General features: G+C 44.2%; 1 protein-coding gene across 2 annotated transcripts in view; it reads left to right on the forward strand.

Moving 5' to 3' along the window:
• LOC141167054 (venom factor-like) overlaps window positions 1-16,187 on the forward strand; it is a 231,368-nt gene that overhangs the window by 198,136 nt on the left and 17,045 nt on the right. For both annotated transcript variants that reach the window (XM_073654381.1, XM_073654382.1), the window contains 5 exons: window positions 7,378-7,437; window positions 8,576-8,666; window positions 14,204-14,249; window positions 15,860-15,947; window positions 16,090-16,179. In XM_073654381.1, coding sequence (XP_073510482.1) covers window positions 7,378-7,437; window positions 8,576-8,666; window positions 14,204-14,249; window positions 15,860-15,947; window positions 16,090-16,179 — 375 coding nt within the window. The remainder of the gene's footprint in view (window positions 1-7,377; window positions 7,438-8,575; window positions 8,667-14,203; window positions 14,250-15,859; window positions 15,948-16,089; window positions 16,180-16,187) is intronic.

The raw sequence follows: 16,187 nt of genomic DNA on the forward strand, positions 1-16,187 counted from the left end.
ATTTACTTGAAAAGTCAAATAAAAAAAAACAGTCCCTTACCATGATCTCTTTCCCACCAGTATATTTTTTTTGTTTTAGTTGGTAGTATTTTCAGAGCATCTTTCAAACCCAAATGTTTGGAAAGTAGGAGACCAATCTGTCGGAATAGTCAAGAGGTCCCCACACACATTAGACAATCATCTGGTTGCACTGAAATTGGCTGGTTTTGCCTACTTATACCTAATGTACATTGGAACCTTTAGCCAAATCTGATCAGAATTTACCTGATAGGTGTTGAATAGTGATGAGCGAGTATGTTTTGTTAACCCTTTCGCCGAGTATACTCGGGCGAGCACCGAGTATTTATAGCGTGCTCGGTGATATGTTTGAATCGCTCCCGTGTGCATGATTTGCGACGGTTGGACAGCTTTAATACATGTGAGGAATGTGTAAGAAATAGACATTCCTCACATGTATCAAAGATGTCAAAAAGTCGCAAATCATGCACACGGGAGTGATTCAAACATATCACTGAGCACGCTATAAATACTCGGTGCTCGCCCGAGTATACTCGGCGAAAGGGTTAACAAAACATACTCGCTCATCACTAGTGTTGAGTAGTGATGAGCGAGCATACTTACAAGTAGTCGGTACTCGCCTGAGCATATCAGTACTCGAGATACTTGGAGCTTGCCGAGTACTTGCGAGATGCTCGGGCGGATGCTCGGGTCCCCTCCCTGCATGTAGGGACTCTTTAGAGCACCAATCAACATGCAGGGATTGCCTGCCACTCATTGTAATGCCGCAGCCATGGTGGTTTTGGCATTACAGTGATTGGCTGGCCGCACAGCGTCATCAGGTCTATATCAGACCATGCTCGTCACAGTCACTCCGGATAAGACAGTGTAGGGAGAGCTGCTGCTGAGCTAGGGAGAGATTTGCTTGTGTATTAGGTAGTGTAGGGAGAAAAAACGTACATTGCACATATCCATCTTAACAAACAGTCCTTCTGAGGACTAATCCATCTGCAGAGATATCAGGCAGGCAGTGTATATAGGCAGGCAGGGTATATAGCAGACTGCAGTGCATATAGCACAAGAGGCTCCATTCCAGTTCTGTCGGCTGCTTCTGTTAAGGCCCCGTCACACTTAGCGACGCTGCAACGATCCCGACAACGATACGACCTGTCAGGGATCGTTTCTGCGTCGCTATGTGGTCGCTGGTGAGCTGTCAAACAGACAGGCTCACCAACGCTCAGGGGAGCAGCGACATCGTGGAAAGAATGTTTCCACGATGTCCTGCTCCTGGTTACCATGATAAACAGCGGCTTACTAGGGGCACACGCGCACCTAGTAACCCGTTGTTTATCATGGTTACCACTCTGCTACGGTGAGCGGGAGGTTACCGCTCACTTTAGCAGGCTCGTAACCATGATAAACAATGGGTTACTAGGTGCGCGTGTGCCCCTAGTAACCCGATGTTTATCATGGTTACCAGCCTGATCGCTGCTCCTGCTGGTCACACACAGCGATGTGTGCTGACCAGCGGGAGGGCAACGACCAAAAAATGGTCCAGGACACTTTGCAGCGATCAGCGACCTCACAGCAGGGGCCTGATCGCTGCAAAGTGTCACACATAGCGACATCGCTGGTGAGGTCGCTGTTGCGTCACCAAAACCGTGACACAGCAGCGATCTCGCTAGCGATCTCGCTATGTGAGACGGGGGCTTTAGATATTTCTATACAAAGGCCCAGGTCTCAGGGGCCAGGAATACTTTTTTTGGATCTTAATCCTCATTATTTGCTTAAAAAGCAATCCAGAGAACACAGTTTTTCTGCGCCATTTGCTTGTTGGCACTGCAGAACACAGCCAGGTCCTTTCCATATTACAGCGCTAAAATTCCAGCTATTTAAAACTATGCTTTCTCTGTCACACGGATCACATATACGTTTTCAGAAAATACTGCCATTTCTGGCCTCCATTAAAAATTTGTTTCAGTGTGTCAGTTACGCAATTGACACTAGTTTGCTGTTAAAATAGTTACCTACAGGCCAGGTATTTAAAACTGTGTTTCCTCCATCACATGGATCACATCTAAGTTTTCAGAAAATAGTGCCATTTTAGGCCTCCATTCAAATTTTTTTTCACTGTGAGAAAGATTTTGACACCGGTTTGCTGTTCAAAATAGTTGCCTACAGGTCAGGTATTTAAAACTTTGGTTTGTCCCTCACACGGATCACATGTAAGTTCGCTCCAAATTCAGTCATTTGTAGTGAGCGTGGAAGATATTGTCCTCCATTTAAACTGGGCAAGGCACGTGGCAAGGTACGGGGAACTGGACGTGATGGTGATGGTGCATGCAGAGGCCGAGGACAAGGCCGTGGGCAAGCTGAAATTGTGCCACAACAAACACCCACATCTTCTCGCCCGACTTTCCTGTCCAAATTCCTAGGGGACCGCTCACCACTATTGAACCCAGAGCAGGGTCAAAAGGTTGTTGGTTGGATAGCGGATAATGCTTCCAGTCACTTAGCTACCACCACCACCACCCTGTCTTCCACACGGTCAAGTCTCAGTAGCCGTAAGTCTGGACTGCATATTCCTCACCCTGATCCTCCTTCCTCCCACCATGCCGAGTGCCCGGAGACAACTGATCCCACACTTGGACTCTCTGAAGAGCTGTTCACTTTTCCATTTATAGATTCGAGTCTCTCGCCCGGTCCACTTGAAGTGGGGCAAGAGGAGATCGCATGTAGCGATGCCCAAATATTTGAGCAGCCACAGTCACACAAAGGCGATGGTGGGAAAATGTCACAAGAGGTAGACGATGATGAGACACAATTGCCAGAAAGTCAGGAGGAGGACCAGGGTGCAGAAGTGGAAGACGAGGTGGTGGATGATATAGTAAATGACTTAACCTGGTAGGAGGACATGCAGAGTGAGGACAGTAGCACACAGGGGGAGGGAGGCAGAGCACCCCAACAGGCAGGAAGAAGCAGTGTGGTGGCCGCAGACAGAAGGCAGGCATCCATTCCCCATAACACCAACACGAAGGAAATTGCCAGTACAACTGTTAGTTCTTCCCGAGTCTGGTTGTTTTTTAAAGACTCAGCCGATAACCCCAAAAAGGCCATTTGCACCACCTGATGCTGGCCTGGCAAAACGACCAGCCTGACCACCACCAGCATGATCAGGCACATGGCAGCAAAGAACCCTGCTTGCGCTCGAAATGTTGCCTTTTAGGCTCGTGGAGACGGAAGCATTCCGCAACCTGATGGCGGCGGCCGTCCCTCGGTACTCGGTCCAAATCCACCACTATTTCTCCTGGTGTGCCGTCCCCGCATTACACAAGCACGTGTCCCAAAACATTAGCCGTGCCCTCAACAATGCAGTTACCGGGAAAGTCCACCTAACCACAGACACATGGACAAGTGCTTGTGGGCAGGGATGGTACATCTCTCTGATGGCACACTGGGTTAACGTAATGGAATCCGGGACCCAGTCGGACCTTGGGACGGAACACGTCCTCCCGACGCCAAGGATTGTGGGCCCTAGGTCAATCAGGCATGCCCCCATGGTCTACAGCTCCTGCACCTCATCCTCCTCAGCCTCCATCTCCAAAATTACCACATCAGTCGCAAGCTGGAAGCACTGCAGCACTACCTGGGCCAAGCGGCCACAGGCTGTGCTGAAGCTAATATGCTTAAATGACAAACCGCACAATGCTGAAGAGTTGTGGACAGCTCTGAAAAGAGCAGGCAGATCTGTGGCTCACACCGCTGAACCTACAGCCAGGCATGGTCGTATGTGACAATGGCCGGAACCTGGAGGCGGCTCTGAGGCGAGGCGAGCTCACACAGGTACCATGCCTGGCCCATGTGCTTAACCTCCTGGTTCAGCGGTTTCTCAAATCCTACCTGGAGCTGCCGGATCTGCTTGTTAAAGTACGACGCCTGTGTGCCCATTTTAGAAAGTCACCTACAGCTTCCGCCTCCCTTGCCATGTTTCAGCAGTGTTTGCAGCTTCCTGCTCACAGACTGGTGTGTGATGTCCCCACATATTGGAACTCTACATTGCAGATGAGGGCAGTTGTTGAGTACCAGCATTAACAAGGCCGTCGGTATTCAGTTCAGACTCCACACATAAGACCTCAGGAGTGGACATGGATGTCAGACATATGTACCATTCTCCAAAACTTTGAGGACTCCACCAAGAGTGAGCAGCGATGACGCCATAATTAGCATCACCATCCCGCTTCTCTGTCTTCTGAAATGCTCTCTGCTCACAATCAAAGAGGATGCATTGCAGGCGGGGCATGATGAGATGGAGCTAGGAACCATGCAGGGTGATTACACACAACCCAGCCTCATCTCATCCCAGCTTGGATTGGGTGACAATGAGGAAGAGGAGGAGGAGGAAGAACAGGAGCTAGTTTTTTGCACTATAGACGGTACTACCTGCACAGCTGTCATACCGTCTGTTCAGCGTGGATGGCCAGAGGACAGAGAGGAGAAGGAGGAGAGCATGGTCAGTCATCCTCAGACATGGAAGTCTTGCCTGTTAGTAGTTTGGCATGCATGGCTGAGTTTATGTTACGCTGCCTTTCCCATGACCCTCGCATTCTCAAAATTTTGGGTGACAGTCATTACTGGTTGGTGACAAATTTTAGACCAACGCTACAAGAAGAACTTTATATCTCTTATTCCTGAGGCGGACAGGTCTACAAAAATGGGGCAGTACCAGAAGGCCCTTGTTGCGGAACTATTAAAAAAATTCCTATCTGTAACTCTGGCGGCAGAGGGCACACTTCGTTGGACAACCAAGGAGTACAGGCGAGAGAGACACAACTTCAATCCAGCAGAGCAGGGAACACTGTAAAAGTTCTCGGAGAATTTTCTCAGCCCCTCCCAGCGCACAGGCCCGGAGGTCGCGGGGTACTCTCACAAGAAGTGCAAAGTTTGGGAAGATGCTGAGGGAGTACCTTGCCGACTGTACCAACATCCTCCGTGAATCCTCTATGCCTTATAATTATTGGGTATCCAAGCTGAATACATGGAATGAACTTGCTCTCTATGCCTTGGAGGTCCTGGCCTGCCCTGCCACCAGCATTTTATCAGAGTGGGTTTTTAGTGCCGCTGGAGGAATTATAACTGATAAGCACATCCGCCTGTCAACTGAAAATGCTGACAGGCTGACTCTTATAAAAATGAACAAGGGCTGGATTGGGCCAGACTTCTCAACACCACCGAATGATAGCAGCGTAACATAAACTCAAATCCAGTGTCTTTTCTTGTGAGGTGTATTCCCATGCACCTCTTCTCACCCACACATGGTTATACGCTTCCTGATTTTGGCTATTTGCTCTTGTCCTCCTCCTTCTCCTCATCCTTCACCACCATATCACCAGGGTTACCGTGGTCCATGATACAACACCCACATAATTTTTTTAAAGGGTGTTTATGATGCCCGTAAAAAAAAAAATGTATACAGTATATTCATGTATACCCCCCAGGGGTAAATGTTTGTCAGCCCATACACTTAGTGCATGGGCATTACAAGTATAGGAGGCCCGCTCCTTTCTAATGGGATCATTTTTTCATGAGGCCCTCTTTCACGTCTCTTCCAAGAGGCATTGGAGTGCCTCCCAATTTTTGGCAGTCCTTGCATTCACTGCATAGGCAAACACTATGGGATACCCACTTCCTAACAATGGGAACATTGTTTTGAGGTGGCCCTCTGACCTCCATGTCTCTTCCAAGGGGCATTGAAGTGCCTCCCAATTTTTGGCAACCCTTACATTCAGTGCATAGGCCAGCACTATGGGAGACCCACTTCCTAATAATGGGAACATTGTTTTCAGGAGGCTCTCTGACCTCCACATCTCTTCCAAAGGGCCAAGGAATGCCTCCAAATTTTTGGCAACCCTTGCATTCACTGCATAGGCCAGCACTATGAGAGACCCACTTCCTAATAATGGGAACATTTTTTCATGAGGCCCTCTACGTCTCTTCCAAGGGGCATTGGAGTGCCTCCAAATTTTTGGCAACCCTTGCATTCACTGCATAGACAAACACAATGGGAGACCCACTTCCTAATAATGGGAACATTGTTTTCAGGAGGCCTTTCTCTAAGTCTCTTCAAAGTGGTATTGGGATGCATCCAAATTTTCAAAGTGGTATTGGGGTGCGTTCAAATTTTGGGCAGCCCTGCCACTCACTGCCAACGCAATAACAGTATAGGAGACTCTCTCTTTAGTAATGGGAACAATAAAACATAGCCGGCTGATGGGTCTCTAAGAATAGTGAGGGCCAACTGCTGGCCCTTTAAGAACAGTAAAGGCCTTCTGATGGCCCTATAAAAATAGGCTTTGTGACTTTCAGAGTCCCTCCTTCCTAAATGAAGCACGATGTGTCTGATGATATCTCACACACCACATGGCCAGATAAGGTTGTAAAATGTTAAAATGAAATTTCCTGGAAAATGCATTTGTCACGGTTGAAAGCAATGCAAAAGTGCAAAAACGCATCAAAAATGCTAATCCATTTTGGTTTCGTTTTGGTATGTTTTATTGTGAGTCCGTAAAAGTGGCGTAATACCTCTGACAACGTTGTTGACAGAAGTGACCTGGGAGTCAGAAATGCTTCCAGGGGTCTTCCCCATGCTGTCCCCATGTCATTTGAGCATTGATTTGAGCATCGATTTGGGCAATTTTTAGGCCCACTGCAGAACACCGGGGGAGCCGCCTGAAAAATGCTCGCGTTTCCCATAGACTTACATTGGGCTCGTTGCTCTGGTCGAGCACCCGAGTATTCCAATGTGCTCGACCCGAGCATCGAGAACCCAAGCATTTTAGTGCTCGCTCATCACTAGCGTTGAGCAAAGATAAATAAAATAGAGAAACAAGGACTGATCTACGAGGAACCCAAACAACCAAGGGAATAAAAAAAGAATTAAAATCAACAAATGGCACGATGAATGCCAAGAGTGGCCAGAGCAATAGAAAGAAAACCAAATAAGAACAATATTCTTGAGGTTAATAGAGTTTGGAATACCAATTAGGAGTTCATGGTCTCTGTTGTCAAACATCGTGAAGAACATTCCTTCAGATATGGTCAACACAGTTTTCTGTAGTGTGTAGAGTGCAGAAGACAACTCGTAAAGAGCTGAGAAGAGAGAGGTGATTAGGTGGGAGTAGTTTATAGCTATAGAGTAGATTAAACACTAGTGTATAGTTAGCAGAACATTTTGGGTCATAACTATCCTACGAGTTAATTTCTGATAAATGAAAGAGCCTTCTAACATGACTAAGGATTTTTGCATCTGTAGAAAAATGCTCTGAAATTTCGCTTTCTGAAAATTATAAGCACTCACTGGATATGACTATTATTTCTTTACAGACAAATATTAACAAAGAATTTGTGGTCAAAGCAAAAGGGCGTGGACAAGCTTCACTAACGGTAAGACTATATACATCATTAGGGTATGAAATGCACCTTACAAACACCCAACTGTTTAATGGAACTAGTCTAAATCTAATCTTAAACTATTAATGGACCATACCAAGTCTAGGGGCTAGGGGTACCAATGGCATATTCCTAAGAATTCAGGACATTTTAAGATATAGGTCTAGGATACCACTAAATTACTACTTTGATGTTGAAGGAAGGTCTAGTTACTTTTTTGGTCCATACTCGAACTTTGACTTGATACTCAAACTACCTGCTTCATAATAGAGGTATTCTTCAGAGAAAACATTTTAGGTAAAAAAGCAGTGTCTCACAGGGAAACAATATTGTGGCCCATAAGGGGCATGCAAATAGCTAAAATATACTTGTGGGATCATAAGGTGCCTGATCTAATTAGAGGTCAAAATGAAAAAAAAATAACATTAAAAGGCTTGCATGTTGACTCTTTTGGATAATTTCCTTAAAAGGTAACTAAACTTGAATTTATTTAATTATTGATCAGCCTTTCCAAAGCTATAAATCTTTGTAATATACTGCACTACCCTATTTTGCTCCCATCTCTCCTAAGCACCATGCTGAAGTTGCTATTTTAACTACATAGTTCATGCTTCTTTACAAGCTGCTTTGATCTGCTGCTTTTGCAAAAATCCATACCCATACATTATTTACAAACATTTCTCTGGTTGAGTTTGGGCAAGGGCAAGCGCAGCAGATAAGCTCACACAGGGAAGTGTTGATAATTAGTGTTTGAGCATTAATTCCCACCAGAGCTGCAGTTCAAAGAAGCTTGTGAAAGAGCACAAACTAGGCAGTAAAAATAGTACTTTAATGGTGCTATTTGAGTGAGAAGGAAGTAAAACAATGTAATGGAGTTTATTACAAAGATTTAAAGCTTTATAAAGGATGATCAATAATTAAAAAAAAAGTTTAGTTATTCTTTAAAAGGAGTTGCCCAAGATTGGAAATTCAGAAACAGCAACAAATTTGTCTGTAGGTTGAGAATAGTGCTTCAGCTCCCCTTATTGAAGTAAATAGGACTGAGACTGAGATACCACACACAACCCGTGGACAGGTGTGGCATTGTTTTCATAAGAAATCAGCTATGTTTTTCTAATCCTTTCTTGGCTAGGTGATGGCTGTTTATTATGAGCTATTGACAGAGGCGGAAAAAGAATGCCAAAACTTTCATCTGTCGGTCACTGTGGAAAATGAAAATGTTGGTGAGAAACATATGACCTTACGATAGATATAGAGAGGAGATGTGTTAGTAAATCCATCCACTTTTGGGGGATTTGACAATGCACAATCTTTATTATTATTATTTATGATTATAGTGCCATTTATTCCATGGCGCTTTACATGTGAAAAGGGGGTATACATACAAGAACAATTACAATAGTCTTGAACAATACAAGTCAGTGACTGGTACAGGAGGAGCGAGGACCCTGCCCACAAGGGCTCACAATCTACAAGGGATGGGTGAGGATACAGTAGGTGAGGGTAGAGCTGGTCGTGCAGCGGTGTGGTGGAGCGGTGGTTACTGAAGGTTGTAGGCTTGACGAACGGCGTAGGTCTTCAGGTTCCTTTTGAAGGTTTCCACGGTAGGCGAGAGTCTGATGATTTGGGGTAGAGGGTTCCAGAGTAGGGGGGATGCGCGGGAGAAATCTTGTATGCGATTGTGTGAAGAGGAGATAAATGGGAGTAGAGAAGGAGATCTTGTGAAGATCGGAGGTTGCGTGTAGGTAAGTATCGGGAGACTAGGTCACAGTTGAGGGATCTAGGGGGACCTAGGGGAGACAGGTTGTGGATGGCTTTGTATGCCAGAGTTAGGGTCTTGAACTTGAGCCTCTGGGCAATGGGGAGGCAGTAAAGGGATTGACAAAGGGGAGAGGCCAGGGAAAAACGGGGGGACTGGTAGATTAGTCGGACTGCAGTGTTTAGGATAGATTGGACAGGAGCGAGAATGTTAGAAGGGAGGCCACAGAGCAGGACGTTGGAGTAGTTGAGTCGGGAGATGATGCACTAGTGTTTTTGCAGAGTCTTTGCTGAGGAATGTGCGGATCTAGGAGATATTTTTGAGTTGGAGTCGGCAGGAAGTAGAGAGGGTTTGGATATGATGTTTGAAGGAGAGATCAAGGGTTACCCCGAGGCAGCGAATTTGTGGGACTGGGGAGAGTGGGCAGCCATTAACTTTGATGGATAGGTAAGATGGGGGGTTGAGTGAGGTGGGGGAAAGATGATGAATTCAGTTTTATCCATGTTAAGTTTTAGAAATCTAGCATAGAAGAAGGATGAAATAGCGGACAGACATTGTGGGATTGTGGTAAGGAGTTGATATCGGGTCCAGAGAGGTGCATCTGTGTGATACTGAAAGCCGCGAAACTCTATGAGCTGTCCCAGGCCAAAGGTGTAGATGGAGAAGAGCAGGGGCCCTAGAACTGAGCCTTGGGGTACACTGACAGATAGGGGTCGAGATGAATAGGTGGTGTGTGAGTGGGAGACGCTGAATGTCTGATCTGTTAGGTATGAAGAGATCCAAGATAGGGCCAAGTCCGTGATGCCAAGAGATGAGAGAGACTGTAGTGAGAGGGAATGGTCCACTGTGTCAAAGGCAGATGACAGGTCCAGGAGTAGGAGGACGAAGTAGTGTCACTTGGATTTGGCAGTTAGTAGGTCATTGGTGATTTTAGTAAGGCCAGTTTCAGTGGAGTGATGCGGTCGGAAGCCAGATTGTAAGCGGTCAGAGAGGAAGCATGAGGAGAGGTGGTAGGACAGTTCAAGCTGGATGTGTTGTTCCAGTAGTTTTGAGGCATAGGGGAGAAGTGATATGGGGCAATAGCTAATCAGAGAGGATGGGTCGAGAGAGGGTTTTTTGAGGATGGGTGTAATTGAGGCATGTTTGAAACATGAGGGGAAGACACTGGTTGTTAGTGACAGGTTGAAGAGGTGGGTTAGCGTTGGGATGAAAACTGAGGTGGGACGGGATTGGGTCAAGTTCACAGGTGGTAAGGTGTGATTTGGAGAGTAAAGAGGAAACTTGATCTACTGTAGTGTTGGAGAAGTTGGTTTTGGAGGAGAAGGGTTGAGCAGATATGAGGAGGGGCTGTGGGGACTTTAGACAAAAGCTTTGTCTGATGTTTTCGATCTTCTGCTTGGAGAATGAAGCAAACTCTTCAGCTGGGATGAGAGGAAAGGGAGAAGGCGCTGAGGGATGGAGGAGAGAATTGAAAGTGTTGAATAGCAGTTTTGGGTTGTGTGACAGGTAGAATATGAGAGATGAGAAGTATGTTTGTTTTGCTGCAGTGAGTGCGGACTTGAAAATAGTGAGGGATTGTTTGAATGTGATGAAGTGCTCGTTGGAGTGAGACCTTTTACAACTCCGCTCAGCAACCCTGGAGGCCCATCGCAGTTTTTAGTCAGGTTGTTGTGTCAGGGTTACCTATTGAATGTGCGAGCTTTTTTATGTGTGAGAGGGGCGACCGATCAAGAGCTGCAGCTGTTAAAGCAGCAGCAACATCTGCGTCGTGTAAGGATTCTATGTCTGTAAGAGGGAGGAGGGATTTAGAGAGTGAGTGTAGGTCAAGGTGTTTGAGATTTCTGCGAGGGTGTGCAAGTTTGTGAAGTGGGGATTGTGGACCTGGAGAGGAGAGGGAAGTGAATGTAAGTAGGATGTGGTCAGAAAGAGGGAGAGGAGAATTAGAGAGGTTAGATAGGGAACAGAGGTGGGTGAGGATGAGGTCTAGTGTGTGGCCATCTTTATGAGTGGCGGCAGCAGACCATTGAGCAAGGCCGAAGGAGGAAGTGAGGGATAGGAACTTAGAGACAGATGAGTGGGAAGTGTCAATGGGGATGTTGAAGTCACCCATGATGATAATGGGGATGTCAGCGGAAAGGAAGTGAAGAAGCCATGTAATGAAGTGGTTGAAGAAAGTGGTGGCTGGCCCTGGGGGGCGGCAGATGACAGCCAGTTGGAAGTTGGAGGGGGAGTAGATGCGCACACAGTGCACCTCAAAAGAAGGGAGAGTAACGCAGGGCAGTAGTGGGATTTGGGTGAAGGCGCAGGTATCTGACAGGAGGAAACCTATGCCTCCACCATGTTTGCCGCTGGGGCGGGAGGTGTGGGAAAGTTGGAGTCCGCCATATGAAATTGCGGCTGAAGAGGCCGTGTCAGAGGGGGTGAGCCAGGTTTCTATGATGGCGAGCAAGGAAAGTTTGTTAGTAATGAAAAGATCATGAATGTAGGAAAGTTTGTTGCAGATGGAGCAAGCGTTCCATAGAGCTCTTGTTAGGGAAACTGGGGAAGCAGGGACTGGGTGGATGGGTATGAGGTTAGAAAGATTGCGAGAGTTTGTGGTAGATCGTGAATGGGAGGTAGAAGTGACTGTGGGGATGTGGTGAGGAGGACCAGGATTTGGAGAGATGTCGCAGGCAGTGAGGAGGAGCAGAGAAAGTGTTAGTAGGTGGGAGTAGGAGAGGGCATGAGGTGTCTGGAGGTGTTTGGAGACACAGGACTGAATGTTGAGGAATGGGGAGGATGGAGGGAGAGATGAAGAGTTCATTACTAGGTGTAGGAATTAAGGGGGAAAGTAGAAAGTGGAGGACTATAGGGGAAAGAGTGAAAACTAATAAAAACATAGTTAAAAGAGAGTAAGCATTCAAAGTGAGGGTTGCCTGACTCCTGCCCTGACTAACTGCCTCTGAAATAACTGCCACTTATCGCCAAAGACACTTTGCGCAAGAAGACGCGTGCAACTACCCCACACGCGTGCACCCCTTAGGCAGCTTATGATTTTATAGGGCAGACTATAGCATTAGGTGAGAGGCATTGTGGGAGCTGCTTGTGGCTAAATTAGCATCTGATCTGCACACCAGGAGATGGCTCAATGATCAAAGACAGAACAGAGACCGTGTAGGCTACACAGAGTAACATCTTCTGCAATCAGGCTGGGACATCTCATTTTTTTGTCTAGGGTTAACATCTTTGAAAGAGGATTTAGTCAGAGTGTAAGAAAGACAGTAACCTTGGCATGTGTTGACTCAGAGGCCTTCTCCAAATTCCCATCTTTACAGATTTTTTTGCTCATGAGTCCTCTTCAAATCGGAGCTCTACTGAACAAAAGGTTGTGACATTGGCTAGAGTCAGGACTTTATTTGATGAGATACACACGGTATGCTGATGCTGGTGCTTATCCTGCTTTAAGGGATTTCCTTTAATACTGCTGACCTTTGGAAGAGATCAGAGCCGGATAGTAGGAAGGGCATGAGGAGCATGACCAATCCAGAACTCGTCTACCAAAAGGGATTTAGAGGTATCTATTTCCTCCAAACCCCTTTTCTTCTGCTTACCTCTTTTGAGTTCCCTTGACTTTTGCGCGCCACCAAAAACTACATCTAGACATAGGTCAGTGTCAGAACCTTACTTGAGATGGAGCTGAGGAGTGACTAGGATCTAGGAGCCAAATTTTTTTAAATAATGGTCTAGCCTTGATAGGATGTGGCTTAAGATCTCACTTGATTTTGGGTTGAAGCATTAATAGATTTTAGTGTCCGGTCTGGTGTCTGAATTAAGAAAGACCTATAATTTGACATAAATATGCAATTTTTTCATCTGGTGTAAATATCACTGTATTCCTGACACTGGTTTTGTTTCTCAGAGTCTGGTATATGGTATGAATTATCGCAATTTTAAGCTCTTATTTGTGGTCTTAATTCATTTTACTGTCTGTACTGAGGTCTCAAACAACTTTGAGGTCTGTAATGGGATCTAGACTATTTTTATTGTCTTTTCTGGGTTCTCAATTCATTTTAAAGGTTCATCTGGGATCTTGATTAATTCTGATGTGGGGTATAGACTAACTTTTGGGTTTACTCTAAGATCTCTATTATGCTGGGATTTGGTCTTCAGTCTTATTTAATTTTGGGGTCTGGTCTGGGAACTCCGTCTACTTTAGGGTCAATTGATTTTATAGTCTGGAGTAGGAATACATTTTGGGGATTTAGTTTAATTTGTAGTATGAATAGTATAAATAATTCAAATTTAACTCTATATAGAAAGTTATACTGTCCTTTCCATCATTTTGTTTCCCTTCTGAGAATCCTAAGAGCACATGGTCTAGCGATAGATTTGGATTTAGTATTTTTGTGAATTATCATTCATTTCCTTTGATTAAATTCACAATTATGCTTGATCTCAATCAGTTCTTTTTTTTACAAATGGACCTCCAACAATCTTAATCCATTGAGAAGAGAATCAATTCAAGCAAATTATACATTCTAGTGCAATCTTCTAATTTACTATGCAAATAATAAAAATATTATACTTTGGTCATTCATGCACTTTGAAGGATAATTGCAACCCAATTAATAATATTCTGAAAATGGCAACGTTCACAAGAGTTGGATAACCCTTGGGTTTCTGCTGCAGAATTCGATTCAGCTTTGTAGTTGGCATTGCCACACAAGGCTAATATAAGGCTATTCCAATGGGTTTTCCATTACATTTGGAATCCTTACAGAGTCCTAGTAAAACATATTTTTGATATATGCGAACAAGGTTGCAAAAAAAACAAACATTCATATGATGGAATGTGGATTGTGCTTGGATTTCAAGTGATTCCGAAGCAGAATCAATGTCGAATTCAGTGTCAAATTCTACCTGAATGGATAAAAGTCTTGTAATGTATTATGATCATGTACAGTATATGTTATAAGCATATTTTTAGAACATGAATTTATTGTGATTTTTCTTTTCTGACAGTTAAACCCGATGTTTTGGAGACAATATCTCTTAACATCTGCTTCAGGTTTGTCTTTAACTTCCCTTTGGTTCGTTAGTTTATGTCAGTTGCTTTTATTCGTTTTACTAGAACTCTAAAGAATTTACTACATGACTTGAAATATAATATTCTGTGGCTACAAATTGTGTTAGAAATGAGACAATGAACCTCAGCTGAGTCACTCTGCTGTCCAAAAATGTATTCTCATTCTAGAAACCTTTAATTATTTCAGGCCCCAGACCCAGTATCAATATTAATTTATTCCACAGACCAGACCATAAACCAAATCCTTGACGAGACCTCTTCATTTAGTCATCATTCTTCATTCTTGAGTACTTTTCGCCTCATACCTCTTCACATACTGGCCTGTAAGATCAAGAGTCAAAATTAAATTCAGACTTGATGTCAGTTTTAATTAATTCCCATAACAGACCCTAAATCAAATCCTTAATCAGACCCCTTTATTTCGTTGCCATATTTCACTCTTTACTTCCTGTCGTCATCTTACATTGGCTTAAAATTAATTCAGATTCCGGACTAGACACCAAAATTAATGAATTTCCTTACTAAGTCCTTATTCAGATCCTTGACCAGATCCCTTTATTCTGTCACCATTTTCACCTATTTTAAAGGCCTTTTCACTTAGTGCCTGCAAGATGCCACACCAAACCCTAGGAATAATTTAGACCCCAGGCTAAGCCGTAAAATGTAATTATATTCCAGATGTGACCAAAAAAATTAATCCAGACCAGATATTTTTTTCCATTCCGAACGTTGAGGTGCTACACATGGAATATTTATGACCATCAATTTTGAATTCAGTATCTGTATTGGGAAGTCATTGGATATAAGAGGGTCTTTCTGCGCCTCTTGAATTCCATTACAAATGTAATTGCGGATTTATGTTTGCTGTGAAGCCCCTCATCCAACTACCCTCTCCACATGATCCATTTTGCCTTCAAATTAAAATGAGCAAACAGGGTGACAATGTTCAATTTACTAGATTTAAAATAGTGATATATATAGTATAGTAGTGGTAAATATATAAATCAGAAAAGTTCCAAGGAGGTCTGGCATAGTTTTTGTTTTGCAGTATTGGTAAGATATCCTTTCAGACACATTGTACCGACTCAAAAGGAAAAACATATTCCAATTCTACTCTATATCGAACATCACAGTTCCTCGGGGGCTGGCTCTATGGGAGTATTTATTCTTCCAGTACACCCAAAACCCATTTTCTTGAGTCCTTACTCAAAGACAAACCCGGGCATGCCCAAGCCTCCTCTAGTTTTTGAGGCAGTATGTACCCTTACCTTCTCCCGTTTCTTATAAAAGGTGGCAAATTGTTCGGACTACATTTATCATCTCATTTCTAACACACAATGTAATTACAGGGTTTTACGTCTGAAAGAATTGGGGACTTTACGTCCATTTGGCTGTTTTCTCTTTGACAGCATTTTTAATTTCACATGTTGTAGCCTAGCCTCAACAAGTCAACAACTCACCTACATAGAAAGGGAAATAGTGAGGTTCTCATATCTATAACGTCAGATTTTTCATACATAGACCTTAGTGATAGTATCAAACTGAATGTATTTCCGAAACACACTGAGTAACAAATGCTTGGATGTCCTCAGACACCGCCAACCGGTAGATGCCACTATGTCCATTATTGATGTTTCCATGATGACTGGATTTTCACCGGATGAAAGAGACCTAAAAAGAGTGAGTAAAGACAATCAATGGAGAGGATGTGGACCAAGTATTGTAGGCCATCTTCTCCTGCCTGTTTTCTCATGCACATTGCATGGTATATAAATATCAAGGCTTTTGTGTGATCTTAACAGAACATTATTTTCTTCTCCAGCTTAAGAATGGCGTGGACAGGTACATCTCTTTCTTTGAAATTAACAAAGGGGCATTCGATAAAGGAGCTCTAATCATCTACCTAGACTCGGTGAGTAG

Source organism: Phyllobates terribilis, unplaced genomic scaffold (assembly GCF_046119375.1).
Source record: "Phyllobates terribilis strain yellow unplaced genomic scaffold, ASM4611937v1 Scaffold_11__3_contigs__length_659146591, whole genome shotgun sequence".
NCBI classification, from domain to species: Eukaryota; Metazoa; Chordata; class Amphibia; order Anura; family Dendrobatidae; genus Phyllobates; species Phyllobates terribilis.